Source organism: Corapipo altera, unplaced genomic scaffold, assembly GCF_003945725.1.
Source record: "Corapipo altera isolate COAL_440 unplaced genomic scaffold, ASM394572v1 201, whole genome shotgun sequence".
In the NCBI taxonomy this organism is placed as follows: Eukaryota; Metazoa; Chordata; class Aves; order Passeriformes; family Pipridae; genus Corapipo; species Corapipo altera.
In genome coordinates this window covers 2,646,709-2,661,174 of record NW_020884940.1, presented here as the reverse complement: position 1 = coordinate 2,661,174, position 14,466 = coordinate 2,646,709, and the positions used below count along the sequence as shown (strand labels likewise).

Sequence of the window (14,466 nt, the reverse complement as noted above, 5' to 3'; positions counted from 1 at the left end):
CGCCGCCCTCCCCGACCCGCTGCCCCCCGCCGGAGCCCCCCGGGGCCGGCGGGGACCCCCGGCGTGCGGGCCGGCCGGGGAGCCCCGCACAAAGGCTGGGGAGGGAGAGGAGGAAGGGAAGGCGGCGAGGCAGCCATTTTATAGAGCGAGCGAGCAGCACAGACAATGGCAGCGCCCGGCAGCGCCGGCCCGGCGGGGGGACCCGCGGGACAACCGCCGCCGCCCCGAGCCCCCCGAGCCCCGCGACCCCCGCGCCCCGTGCCCGTGCCCCCCACGCCCGGCCCCGCGCGGCCCGGCCCGGTACCTGCTGGCTCCTGCCGAGGGTCTGTCCCCCGCCGCCTCCGCCGCTGCTCCCGGGGCTCATGGGCGCGTGGTGGCTCCTCGGCGGGGCCCCGCCGGCCGCTGCTCCCCAGCCCTGGCCGCTGCCCCCGCCGTACTGCGAGACCATGTCGGCGGCGCCCTTGGCGGCGGCCGCCCCGTCCTGCGGCCCGGCGCTATAGTCGCCCCCGGGGTAGCCCTGGTAGGCGCGGGCGGAGCTGGGGGAGGTGAGGAGCTGGTTGAGGGTGGGGGTGGCCGTGGGCTGCGGGGTGGTGCCCCCTCCTCCCGCGCCGCCGGCGGCCGAGGGACCCATGACCCCGAAGCGCTGCTGCTGCTGCTGGAAGGCGGCGGCGGCCGCGGCGGCCGCGGGGGACTTGGCGGCCGGCGGCGCGGAGCCCCGGGGGGAGCTCAGGGCGTAGGCCTGGGGGGGAGGCGGGTAGGAGCCGGCGCTGCGCCCGGCCGCGTAGTAGGAGTTGTACTGGTGGTTGGGGAAGCCGTGCTCGGCCCCGGCGCCGTGCGAGTTCTGCGGAGGGGGCGGCCCCGCGGGGGCTCCCGCCGGCCCCGGGTAGTTCTGCTCCAGGCCCCCGCTCTGCAGCGCTGCCATGCCAGGGCTTTGTTGTCCGCCATGTTGGTGGAAGGCAGCGGCGGCGGCGCCCCGGCCGTAGGGCTGCCCGAAGCCGTAGGCTGGCGGGGGCAAGGCGGCCGGGTGGGAAGGGGGCGGCTGCTGCTGCTGCGGCGGCGGCGGCTGCGGCGCCCCCACCCCGTCGCTGCCGCCGCCGCCGCCACCGGGCGGCTCCGGGAGGTTATTGTTCAGGGTGGCGGCGGCGGCGGGCCTGGGGCCCGGGTTCCCGTTCGAGCTCTTCAGGTCGGACTCGGCCCCTGCGCCCCCTCCGTTGCTCTCGGCCCCGTCCTGCAGCTCCTTCCCCGACGGGCCCTCGCTCTCCGCCTGCTTCTCGCCGCGCTCCGCCGCCGCCGCCTCACCCCCCGCCTCCTCCGGGGGACAATCCCGCTGCTGCGCCTCCGCTTTCTTCAGCTCGGATGGAGCCGGGGCGCCCAGGCTGCTGGCGGCGGCGGGGGCGACCTGAGCAGCCATGATCCCCCCCCTCCCCACCCAGCCACCCCCCCGGACCGGTCCCCCCGAGCTGCTCCCTGCCTGGCCGGCCGGCGTGAGGCCTCGCTGCTCTGCTCTCCCCGCTCAGGCGGCGGCGGGCGGCTCTTCAGGGCAGCGGGGGCTCATTCCCCCCCGGCCTGCTCGGCGAGGCGGGGAGGGCTCCGCTGGGCTGGGCTTCCCGGGGCCTGGCCCCGCTGTACCTCCTCGGTTGCAGCCGGCGGAGAAAGGGGAGGAGGAGGGAGTGGGGGGGAAGGAGGAGGAAAGGGGGGGTGGGGGGGGACCCGGGACGGGGCTCCCGGTGCGGGAGAGGCGGGAGGGAGGGAGGGGGGACACGGCGGGCGGGCGGGCGCCGTCCCCGGAGCGGGGCCGAGCGGCGGCGGGGCCGGGCTGGGCGAGCTCCGACTCTGCTCGGCCGAGCGGGCTCAGTCCGACACGAGGCTCAGCGCTGCCATTTTACCCAGCGCCGCGGCCGCCTGCCAAACCCGGAGCGGAGCGCAGCCCGGCCCGGAGCGGAGCCTCCCCCCCGTCACAAAGGAGGAGCGGGCCGGCCCCGGCCGCCGCCGGCGCGGAGCTGCCGCTCGCAAAACCCGCGGCGGATCCGCGGAGCCGGGGGCGGGGGGGGGGGGGGGGGGCGCAGCGAACCCCCCCGGACCTGCCCCGGGGCGCTCCCCCGGGGGGAGCGGGGGGCAGCGGGGCGATGTCCCGCGGCGGGAGCCCCTCCGGGTTCTCGCCGGAGCCGCCGGGCTCGGGGGGTTTGGGCCGGTGGGTTGCCGAAGCGCCTCTTCTTTGTCCCTAGAAATTCCATTTAGAATTAAGCCCTCTGCGAACTGTTAGCGGTTGTCATTTCCTCTCCGCTTGGCCGTGTCCCTCTGGAAAAGGCGTTGGCGGCGCGCCAGGGCTGTGACTGCACGCGCAGGACAATCCAAGAAAGTCCGGTTCCCCTGCTCCTGCCAAGGCGAGGGCGGTGGGCACGGAACCAGGAATTCCCAGATCCAAAACCACCTGAACGCGTCTAGACACAACACGTTGGGCAATGGGACAAGGAGGCTCTGGCAGTCGCGGTGCTGGAGCTCCCCGACTGTCGAGAGGTGAACTGGGAACTGGGCCATGCTCTTCTGCAACCCTTTCAGACCCAGATTCCCACCTCCTCCATCCCCGAGGCCTTTGCCAGAGCGGGAGTAGGGAGGAGAGGAACATACCTGGAACTCCATCCTGGACTCAGCCTGGCCTATGCCAGCGGGGTCTGAACCTGCCTTTTTTACTTCAAATGGTGCTGGGCTGCAGCAGGGCGTGGAAGGTACAAAAAGATGAGTTATTTGGATTGTAAACACCAAGAAGTTAGAAATTAGGACAGAGTTGTCTAGTGAAAATGGCAGGCATGGTATGGATTAGGCCGGGGTTCCATGTACTGGTGTTCCTCTGGAACATGGAAATATTTGGAGAAGCGAAGTTTAAGTAAATACAACTTTATGGAGAAAGAAGACAATGGGTGGAGGGTCAAAAGGCTGAGGCTGCCATTTTAGAACATCACCCCAAAAGAGAAAACAGGGCAGAAGTAACCCCTGAACAGTGACAAACACACAGGGCTCAGCCCGAACCCAACAAGGGCAAACTGCAAGGAATCCCATTTTAACTGGTGACACTGGGGAAACACGAGTACAGCACAAGAGGCAAGGCCAAGGGTAGCTGAACTGGATCCCTGCCAGCACCCTGTGCCTGTCAGGGGTGAAGTAAAGTGAAGTGAAGGTGTCAGTGTCTACTGGCATCAACTCAACCCTCACGCTCATTATAGAACTTGTAATATAAAATACTTATCATCCAGAATGCAGGTGGTGGAACAAAGGGGTTTATTCCAAAGCTGGAAAGTGGGAGGAGAGGAGGGACAGAGCGATTGAGAGCAAAATTTTAAATGTTTTCTAGAGCAATAAACTGTTCTGCGGGGTCCAAACAAAGCTGCTTTGCCATTTCACAACCTGCACAGCTGAGTGTGCAACGTGGAGCAGATTCCATCCACCAAATTGGCTGGTCGGTCTTTGTCCACAGCTGTAAATAAACTACTAGAAAGGAAAGGGTGATAATTGATGATATCAGTATTGTGATAATACTCAAAGGCCTTCATGAGGGCTGGAGCCTCAGTGCAATGATGGAATCTCACACGAGAGGCTCCGTGGCTTTAGTGAGACCTGTGTGGACACAGAGCAGCAAAAACACCAAGATAGTCTTCTTCAGAAGAGTTTGGAAACTGTGCAACACGCTAGAACAAAAATTGGTCTGCATCCTCTCTTCAGAGGAGTTATTTGATGAAACCCTGGGTTCTAGAAAGACAAAGAACAATAGGGAGAAACTCCTCCAACATCAGGTTGGCTTTATTAATGTCTGTGGTGGGCTACAGTGCCCCACAGCACCAAAACACTCATCCTCGGATGTTTCATTTACACTAAACTTCAAAAAACACCAACAAATTGGAGAGAATTCTGCCATTTAACCCCAGAACCATGTCGAGCACCCATCTCCCCAACTCCAAGGCCACAGTCCAAAGCCCCACCAAATAACTGAGCACCACCAAAAGTTTAACCACTTCAGTTCAGGCGCTTGGGATGCAGCTCAGGCACATCCAGATAAAGATCCCATGCTCACACCTCCCTACCTGTGTGGGTCTTTTGGAATCTCCTTCAAGGAGCACTGTGTCAGACTATGAAACCCGGTGTTGATGGTAATGTGCAAAGCAGCCTGGATTCCCCAGCCACCCACACAATGAGGAGACACTCACTTTACCAAATGTTTGTGAAAGCTGAAGCAGATTTTGGAATACGCCTCATCAATGAGGCCCTGGCACTCTACTCAATACTGAGGCATTCAGTGAATTTCCAGCTATGAGGATTGGGAAGCAGATAAACAGCACAGCTCTTAACAACATTGCCACCTCAGAGCTGAAAATCCTCCCGCCAGTCCCGTCACCCCTGGGGTGTAATGACCACCAGGACCGGACAGGACTTTTCATTTTGGCACATCAACTCTTTTCCCAGCTGGAGCGATCCCTGCTAAGCAGCCGTGCTCCCTTCCCCGTGTCCCCAAGTGCTGAGCACGCTTCCCTCAGCCCGGCTCAGCCCCTGGCTCTCAGATAGGCTGGAAAACCAGCGCTCACATGGCACTGCAGGCCACCACCACCGCGCTGGCTCCTCCTGACTGGAAGTCTCCTTCATGAAGGTGGCCGTGCCATTTAACCCAGCACTAAGGCAGTTTAGGAAACCTGGTCTAGATTAGAGTACTAGAAACAGGAGTAGTGTCTCCCCCCTCCAGGAGAAAAAAAAAAAATCAGGCTCTGCCAACTGTGTGATGGCAAATATGGACTGAATCGTTGACATGGAAACCGGACTAAAGTCAGCGCTGCCTCAGCTCAGCTCGCACACACACAAGTTATCATTATCCCCAGCCTTTCCCTGGCTACAAACACGGACTGGATTTGTGGCTGCGGGAATCGGGTGCAGCTTCTCCAATAAAGTATTAACCGAGCACAACTAAGCCAGAGCGAAACGAGCTGAGGAGGAACTAATGTAGCTGGGCGAAGGAGGATGCTCTTCCATTTCACTGAGAGAGGCACAGCGTGCTGAGATGTGCAGACTGGACCCAAGAACAAGAGACCCATCTATTATAATTCATGGAGCACGCTGCAAAAAATGGGATGGAGCGAGGAAAGGTTATTGGTTGCACCTCAGCTGATCTGAGAGGGGGTTTGCTAAAGAAAATTGCATTTCCTGTAAATATGTTTATATTTGCCCAGCCCATTCCTTGCAGTGTTTTAGCCACTGTCGTATCTAGGTTAAACGCTCCCAATGTGGCTTCATCACCACGAAAGATAAATATTATTTGAATTATTTGTTTGCTGGCCATCGTTTGAGGCAACGCTTACTTATCCACCTAAAAATAACGTTACAATATCGTATAACCTCCCTTTTTTGGGGGAGACACAATGGGTCTGCGCTGCGAGTTCCAGCCGAAGGTAACTCTGTCCCTTCAGCTCAAAGGCAGGCGTGGATTTTCCAGGGGTTTTGCTGCTTCCCACGCCAGTTTTTCCCGCGGGCAGGGAGCGAGCCCCCGGCTCGGCCGCCGGTGACATCTGACAGCGAGCTGCGAAACTTTGGACGCATTTTAAGGCAGGAAAAGTGGACTCGGCCTGACTCGAGGAAATGCATTTATTTTAGCAGCGCCGGCGAGGAGGAGGAAAAAGCGAAGCGGAGTTCGCGGAGGGGAAGGGAGACGCGGGAGCGGAGTCACCCCCCCACCCCAACCCCGCACCCTGCGCGACCCCCGGGGGCGGCCGGGGCTGGTGCCACGCGTGTCCCACCTCCCACCTCCCACCCCAACCACCCCCGGGGTAGGGGGGGGTGTGGGGGGGAAAGCGGGTCGGCCGCAATTTTTGGGGCACGTGCGTGCGCGGATTCGGGGAGCGGCGCTCGCCCAGCAGCGAAAAATGAGGCCGGAGGTGGAATTTTAGTCATTCCGGGGAAAACCGAGGGGTATCGGGAAGGGGAGGAAAACAGTGATGAAGCGCAGGGGAAGGAGCGAACCCCTTTTATTTTATACGCGGGGGGCGCACCCCGGCCGCCCTCGGACACCAGCGCTCCGGTGCGCTCGGGGAAGGAAGAGTAAATCTACTTAAAAAAAAAAAAAAAAAGGAAAAAAAAAAAAAAGAAAGAAAAAAAAATCAAAACGCGGACCGGAGTTTGCAAAAACCCCTGCACTGGATTCGGAGCCAGCCGTCTGGTTTCCCTGAATCCCACCAGATTTGGGAGCTCTCGGGTGGGCTGGAGGAGCAGCCGCGTTCGGCTGCGAACCCCGCTGTGAAGAGTTAAAAAAGGGGAAAAAAAAAAAAAAAAAAAGGGCTTTTAAAGCTGCGAAAAGAGAAAGATCTCAACTCTGGGCCTGGATTTTCCCACTGAAGGGAAACTATTATTGTGTTCCAAGTCCTCGGGACCCGGCGATGCCGTGCGGGAGGGGACAGCAGCAGGTTCTCCTGCCTGGAAAAAGCTGTCCCTCGGCCTTTCCCCCACCTCGGCGCCTCTTTTCAGTGGGGGGGGGGGGGGTGTGTAAAAAAATACATCCCCTCCCGTGAAATTCTGCCCTCCTAAAGTGTATTTTTAGAGAAGTTTGAGTTCAGGCGTCACGACTGGTGGGGGGGGGGGGGTTGCTGCGGGAGATGCAGGCGCTGAGAAAGAAGGTTTTTTTCCCCCTTTTCATCAAGCTCTTGCACTGCCATTTTCCCGAGGCAGGGAGGGAGCGAGGGAGGGAGAGCGGAGCGACAGACAGCGCTGGCGAGGAAGTTTCTCACGGCAACTGCGGGCTGGATCGGGAACGGAGCCTTTTGTTCCCGGCAAGTTCAGCAGGAGAGAGAGTTGGAGTCTGCTGAAGAGAAAAACCAGCGGAGAAAATAAAATGGAGGGAAGTGGGAAGAGAGGAGAGAGAGCTGGTGCTGAGCTGAGATTAACTGCAGAGCACCGAGCTCGGGTGTGCGAGGCAGCTCGGCATTTATTTAGAAAGTTGGTGTGGTAGCCTGAGGCAGAAATCCCTCGTTAAGTGCATGGGAATGAGTGAGAGACCCAAGGACACGCAGTGCTGGGCAGGAAGTGGAATTTTCCAAGGGGTTCACATCCTTCGGTGCTCTTTTTGCCAAGATTTCATCTCCTTTCTCGATGAAGGCTGCCTCCTAGAGACATCAGGGAAAAGGCCTTAAAGATGTGGCGTGCTTTAGGTCTGTTTAAGCTGAATAATTAAAAGTAGGGGGCACCTTCCCGCAGAGATTACAGCGAGGTCTGAAGACCAGATTCAGTCTTGGGAACGGCCCTGCCTCCCCTCCCTTTCCCTTTCTCCCCAGTGAGTGTTGAAACACGGTGCATTTGTGCCCATGATCTCTGAACGGGGTGAAAAGTCACCTAAAAAACAGGGGGGCCCCCCCTCCGATTTAATGCTTATACACACACCCAGTAGACCCTACATTCACATCCACAATTGCCTTTGTCTCCCTGTACACGCTGCTAATCCTTCACCCCAAACCACACGTTCTCTTTGCGTGTGTGGAGACCCAGAATGTGAAATAAACTTGTCTGAATTAACCCCCAAATCGCTGACAAACATCCGTCCCTTTAGCAGGCACCCAGGAAGGTGGGGCAGAACTTTAATCCCCTCATTATTTCTACGCTTGGTGGTGGAATCAAAAAGCAAGAGCCTGATCACGAGCAGAGTGAGTTTTTCAGAGCAAGTTCGGGGGTTGATGCGGTGTCCCGAAAATATACAGTTTGATTAAAAAACGTTCATCACCTTCTGCCTTCCCGGCAGGGCAGGGCAGGGCAGGGCAGGGCAGAAGCTCCTTCTCCCGGCGTGGCTGTGACAGCAGCTCAGCGAGACACCACGTGGGAAAGCCGGGTTCGGGATTTAAACGTGCTTTTCCACTCCGGCCATGAGGGAGGGAGAGCCTCAGCTGGGGGGGGGGGGGATAAATAAATAATGAAAAAAAGCCTTTTCGTGGTGCTCAGAAGCGACCTCTGTGGCTGCCGGGGACTGAAGTTCAAGAGCCCTGGGGCTCCCCGCTGGGGAGCGCGGGGGAAAATGCGACTCGGGAAAATCCCAACAGGAGCAGGAATGGAAAGGGGGGGGTGGGAGGTGACGGGACCCCCCGCCCCGGGAGGTGCAGCGGGCTGGGGAAGCGCCGTCCTCGCTCCCATCCCTCTGCCATCGGAACCGGCTCTGGGGCGGCACAAGGAGCTCCGAGGGTTGGGGGGACACAGTTCCCGAGCCTCTGCTCGGTCCCCCGGTGCCCCCGCGACCCTTCGCTGCATTTCCACGGCCACCGGTGGCCGAGCCCCGGCGGGGGGTGCCCGGAGGAGCCCCCCGAGAGCGGCCCCAGCCCCGCAGCCCCGACCCCACCGACCTGGGGGGGATGGGGGGGTCCGGGACGGGGCGGGGGATCGGGGGGGACACCGGCGGTGTCACTGCCCTGCCCGTCCACCGGGATGGTCCCGGGAGCCGCCTCGCACCGGGACCTCTGCGGGCCTGGGAAAGTTGAATAGGGAAACGTCAGAAAGCATCGGGCAGGAATTTCGGTGCATCCCGTGTTTTATGGTGGTGTGAACTTTTGTGCATATCGGGAGTAATTAGCGGCGAGGCTGTTAAAAGAAGATTTAAATACGCCACCCCCTCTTCCTCTCCCCCCCCCCCTTTTTCTTTCCTGGTCCAAAATGGTCCAAATCCGGTTTACCTCTGACACAACCCCCACCGGGACAGAGGTGAGAGCACAAACCCCACGGTTTGTCCATGTAGGCAGGAAAACACATAAAAAGCCACATATTAATTAACACGTCAATTAAAATAAATATAATTTTGCTACGGTTATTTTTGGTTCTTCCTCCCCCCCAACTTTGTTTTACTGAAGCAGGGAAACATATACAGAAACCTTCCTCGCAGTAGATGCCTTTTTCTTTTTTTTTTTTTTTTTTTAAACGGAGCCCAGATGCTGGTCAGGATTAAGGTTACACCAAACACATTCTACATTGCCATTTTCCAAACAGAATAAAGCAGATGGAAAAGATGGAAGAGGATAAAGCAGGAACGGAGCAGCACTGAAAACTGCAAGCCCTGCACTAACGCTGGAGAGGAGTGAGCTGGGATGCCAGGAGAGGCAGAAAGAAAGAATCCAGGCGTAGCAACGCTGCATATCACATTCCTCACGGTTAAAATGAGTATCTTTAATTAAGCAGCTGTCAGAATTTGGGCTTTAAACCTTATATTTAAAACGGGAAAAGGAGATTCAGCTGCAGCCGTTCACTGTGTCTCCTTAGGGCTCAGTCCTAGAAGATGTGAAAGCCACTGGCCGGGGGCCATCAGGGTACTTAAGTCTCTGTGTAATTTTAAACATCAGCAGTCCCGGTGATTTTAAGGATATACTCCCTTAAAGTTAGGCATGGACTCAGCACTTTGCAGGATCCGCCCAGCAGACTCATAGCAGCTCAGAGCTGGAGAACATGAGTATCTGCACATCTGAGAAACCAAAAAAAAAAAATCTTCTTTTCAGCGAGCTAAAGATTTTTCTTTTATTTCTAAAGGACACCAGTTCATCCGTACTGGGAAGCTGGATCAAACTGGAATTAAATCTTGAGGGGGGGTTTCACTGAATCCATGCTGGTTCGTAAAATACCACCATGTGGCAACTCCAAATTTTAGGTGAATTCTACAGTGGTGTAGTTTACTCAGCACTGTGACTCAATCCCATGATGTGCTTTGAAAATCTCGTGCAAAACCTGATTTTAAGAGGTTTTGTTGGTATTATATAGGCACACCCACGATCCAGAGAAAGAACATGCAAACTATTAAATATTCATGCTATGGGGAGAACACTTAGTAGCATCCCTTCGTTCCAGCTGTACAAAGGCAGGCACAAATAGCTGGTGGAAAAAGGAGTAAACCAAACCAATCCCAATATTCCACTTAAACAAGGTGCTGAGCAGCTTGGAAACATTTGCTCACGGAAGGGTCAGAGAGAAATTTCTAATTATCTGCCTTTCAGCAGCCACCCATAAATGTGTATTTCACAATCTGAGTTCTGTAATCAACCCACATGGGGAGCATTAGGAATTCACATTCACACACGGGGTCTGTGTGTGGGGATGGGACTCATTTTCTGCTTGAGGCCTCCACCCCATGGACCTCAAATGCACGTGGCCTCAACGTCAGATCCCGAATGTCACAAGTTGGTACCTCAGTGACATTTACTTAGAAACAAAAAAAATTCAAACCCATTCTGACCAGCTTGGCTGGAACTTTCAGAGTTCAGCTGTGGGACTGTGAAACGAGGTCATTTTTATCTTTCAGTTATCTCTGACTTGAGAGGGGCCAAGGTGATCACACCTTGGCAATAGCTCTGCTTGTAAAGGCTGGGCATAGCACATGAATTTTCAGTAAAACCAAGGCATTGGTCAGAACTTCCTCTGTAAAACATGCTGAAGAATCATAAAAAAAATACATCATTTTCAAATATTTGGAAAAATATTGAGTATATCTGGCAAACCCCTGAAAAAACAACGCCAAAAAACCACCCCAAATCCAAACATTTAATTAGATAGAATTGGGTACCTGAGTGAAACCTGCTCAGAAAGATCCCTGTCCAGTTTAACTGTTAGAAAAGAGTGGAATTAACTACATGACAAAACAAAGCATTTAAAAATATGACTTTTCCCCAGCTGCAGGAAACATAGTGACTGACCTCGGTTTTCCCGTGCCATGGGTTCATGAGGGCACTGAGGGCACTGGAGCCTTCCCTACGTAATCCTGACCCTCTGGATTCACTGTCTTCCCATTGTTTTGTTTACTTTGTCTATTCTTAGAGTGTATTTTGTTCAGGACTACCTCATGCACCAGTGCAGAGTCCCCAGCACACTTCAGTTTCTGTTTAAATAAAGCTGAAGCAGCACAAGGAACAGAAGTTCTGCGTGTCAGTGATCAGCCCCTGGTACTTATCAACAGTCCCACAGGATAACGGAGCCCTGGACCCAGCTATCATTGCTTAAGAACCTTCTCATTATCATTATTTTTTAAAGAACTTTGCAACTCATTACTTTTTCCTGCATCCACGGTCGTGACAAAGCATCTTTCTTTAAAAAGGAAAAAATACCAAACAAACAAACAAAAAAAACACCAACAAGCAAAACCCAATCAAAATGTGAAGCCTTATAGTTGAGTTGTGATGCAAATGAGTGGATTTTTTTTTTCTACCACTCCTAGAAGTACAAAAATAATCAGAAATTGGCATCCTATTATGGGGAGAAAGGAGAAAAAAACACCCCAAAATCAATACAAATACCTGGAAAGTAAGTCCAGACAACTGGAGGCTAATTAACCTGACCTCAGCAAGATGCAAAATGTAAATTATTTTTCCTCTGGAGGGGGCAAAGATGTAGAGGAAAGTAAAGAGATAAAATGCAAAAAAAAAAGGTTTAACACAGGCAATCATGTCAGACAAAGCTGATGTCTCTCTTTGATAAGGAAGCAGATTTTTCTGGGTAAAGGAAGACACAGTTGATCTCACAGCCCCCAAAATCAGTAAAGTGTTTGGTCTGGTGCAACATCTGAAAATACAAGTTAAATTGGAAAATAGGAAGATTAGTGCAAGAAAAGTTTTCTGGGTAAAAAATTGCTAAAAATCCAGCGCTGGGTTGTGCTGAATCCTTCTGGGCTAAGGATTGAGTGCTTTGAAAGCTTCTGCTCTCAGATCTGGTGCTGTGATTGGCTTTAAGTGACACAAGGAACTGGAAAAAGAGCGTTAGCACAGATAGTTACTGACTAATTCAAAAAGCATCAATGCAGGGGACTGGAATATCCTGAATGAAGAACTGGATGAGGTTCTGGAACAGCGCAGGAATCCTGAGGAATGGACTGGTGGAATGCAGTAATAAGATTAATGCAAATCACAAGGCTGTTCACACGGGGACTGACAGCCCAAACTCTTGTAAACTGGGAATTCGTCACAGTTAACGGGGAAGGATGGAGACTCAGAAGTGTTATTTAGTCACAGGAATGAAGATGACAGGTGAGATCTGAAGAGCAGGTAAGGCACATCCAGATGTTACGGCTCTCTTACAGAATTTTGGGTACAGCTTCTAGTCGAGAGTGACACGTGAAAGCTGGAATAGTCACAGGAAAGGCTCCCTGAGCTGGTTATGAGAGCAGAGAATCTGTCAGGAGAGAAGACTGAAGCCTCATTTCAGCAAACTCCAATAAAAGAAAGGGAAGAGAGGACAAGGTGAGTTTGTATACACAGGTTATTGCTTGAACACAGGTATTTAAACTCAAGGGTTATGTTGGCACCAAATATATGTCTAAAGGCCTGAGTGCAATTAAGCTGATTGCTAGAATAGAATGTCTTATTATTAGAAAAACTAGGTTTTAGGGAATCCTTCCAGTGGGGCTCTCAGGCTGAAGGGACTTACTGTTTTTATGCTGGAGGTTGATGTCCTTGTGGATGAAGTGGGATACAATTTCCTCAAAATCCTGGTGTGAGGCAGCCAACAGAGACTCCTCAAGCCCAGTGTGGGGAAACTCCAAATTAGAGGAAATAACCAGCACCAGCAGCCCCTCTGAAAGCTCTTCTGCAACCAAGTGAAGAAGATATTCACAATTAATTTACTGGGGCTGGTTGGAAGTTGGTTTATTGTCACTCTGGAACATACAGGTACAGTGGAGAACTTTGAAAGTTTTGCCATTAATTTCCCTACTTTGCATCAGTGGAATGAGAGGAAAACCTCTGCAATATTGTGAAGAAACATGTACGGTGGTTAAAAAGTATTCAGACACCATAGTGATAAGCACAAGGAAAATCCATTACAATTAGTGATTCTGTATTTACTGCAGCACTTGAATTACATGCAATAAATAAAATATGGAAGCAAACATCAAATAACAAGGATAAAAGAAAACTCTGAATGAGACGAGTTTGAGAAGGCAGGTTGTATGATTTAATTTATAATTAGGGACTGCATCACAGTGCAAGGAACTGGATTAGGATGGGCAAAAGTGCAAGGAATGTACACAGGAAAATTGAACACACCAGTCAGTCCCCTGGTAAATTCATCCGGGTCACAGGAGCGTGAAGAAACACGGAACACAGAGAGAATTAATGTGGGCCCTGGAGTAGGGACCAGCTCAGCACATTCCCTGTGTCAGACAGTGCTTGGAGAACGAAGCAGTGATCCTTGTGGAGCTGAGCCTGCACACACTGTCACCTCAGGAGAGAGGGGTCCTCTGCCTCTGCAGGGAACTGTTGGAAAACCAGGACTTTTCTAAGGGTGCAGCTTTCCAAAAATCCCAAAGGGTTGCACCTCCCAGAAGCTCACGCCACAGGTCTGGGCTTTTCTAAGGGTTCTTTGTTTCTATCATAAATAACACTCCAGGAATATGGATCACCTGTGTCTTCCATCTCAGCTCTCTTCATCTCTCTCATCACAGAACATACCTGCTTTGGCAACACAGCAACAAACCACGGCTGCCCTTCTTGGGATCTCCTGTCCTGAACTGTCTGAGCACCATGATTTCATGATTTCAAACACACAGTGTTCCATGCTGGCAAAGGCTCCTTCCTTGGGTCTGCCACCTCTTCATCTTTCTTTACAATAACACACACTAGCACAGAGCCAGAAAGCATCTTCTCTTTTGGGGTTTTCCCTTTTTCTTTGCTTTTTCTGCAATTTCTCTTTTTCTCAGTGTTCTCACCAGAGGACACCTCACAGCCACCAATTGTATCTTCATGTCATCAATGTTTGGGAGCAAACCAGGATCCCAGAACTTTTCTGTTGTTGTTTTCTTCTTTCTTCAAATGCCTTTCGGATTTAATTCTGGTTCATCTCACCTCTAGGGACTCTATTATTTTTAAAAAGGGCCATTAACTAATTATTCTGCTTGTCTTGTTAATGAGAGAGTGAAACATTTTGCAAGAAAATGATAATCTGAGACTCGTGTGTTCTCTCCCATTTGCAAACAAACACTCCCTTTCCATCTCAGAGCTTTTAGGACATTAACACTTTCTCAGTAATAATAACACAAAACATAATTTTCATCCAATATTGGAAATTAATATTATCTCACAATTATGTCACAATTCTACTTCCATTGGCAGGCTGACACACTTGGAGTTCACAAGAACAGTGCATTTGAAAAGCCTCCTCAGCTCCTTGTTTTCAGGGATGGCATTTTCAGTGCAGTTTTTTTTTGTAGCCAAGGATCCAGACATGGGCCTGGATGAGGAGGGGAGCAACTGGCTGGGCAGACAGTGGTTATAATGGACCACAAACTGAATTTGAGTCAGCACAATAAAGATAATACATCACAGAAATATTTAATAAAGCTGCTTTACGTAGGACACCCCTGACAATTATCTTGCTGAACTCAGTGAAATCTCAGCTGGAATATTCTACCCGTTTTCAGGTACCACATAAGAAAATAAAAGCAGATACAAAGCAACTGGAAAGAGCACAAAGAGAGCAGCAAGAATGCTG

The 14,466-nt window shown here is 52.8% G+C and overlaps 1 protein-coding gene and 1 long non-coding RNA gene across 3 annotated transcripts in view; one reads left to right on the top strand and one right to left on the bottom strand.

Moving 5' to 3' along the window:
* The window catches only part of ARID1A (AT-rich interaction domain 1A), a 57,677-nt gene extending 55,981 nt beyond the window's left edge, over window positions 1-1,696 (bottom strand). The window contains exon 1 of one of the 2 annotated variants that reach the window (XM_027661116.1): window positions 305-1,696. In XM_027661116.1, the coding sequence (XP_027516917.1) occupies window positions 305-1,411 (1,107 nt within the window). In that variant the 5' untranslated portion in view covers window positions 1,412-1,696. The remainder of the gene's footprint in view (window positions 1-304) is intronic. The other variant, XM_027661115.1, reaches the window with a different exon arrangement.
* LOC113955526 lies at window positions 408-7,858 on the top strand. The gene is made up of 3 exons (XR_003530591.1): window positions 408-520; window positions 7,574-7,667; window positions 7,768-7,858. It is a non-coding gene; the product is annotated as an uncharacterized LOC113955526 (long non-coding RNA).
* Window positions 7,859-14,466: the final 6,608 nt, after the last annotated feature.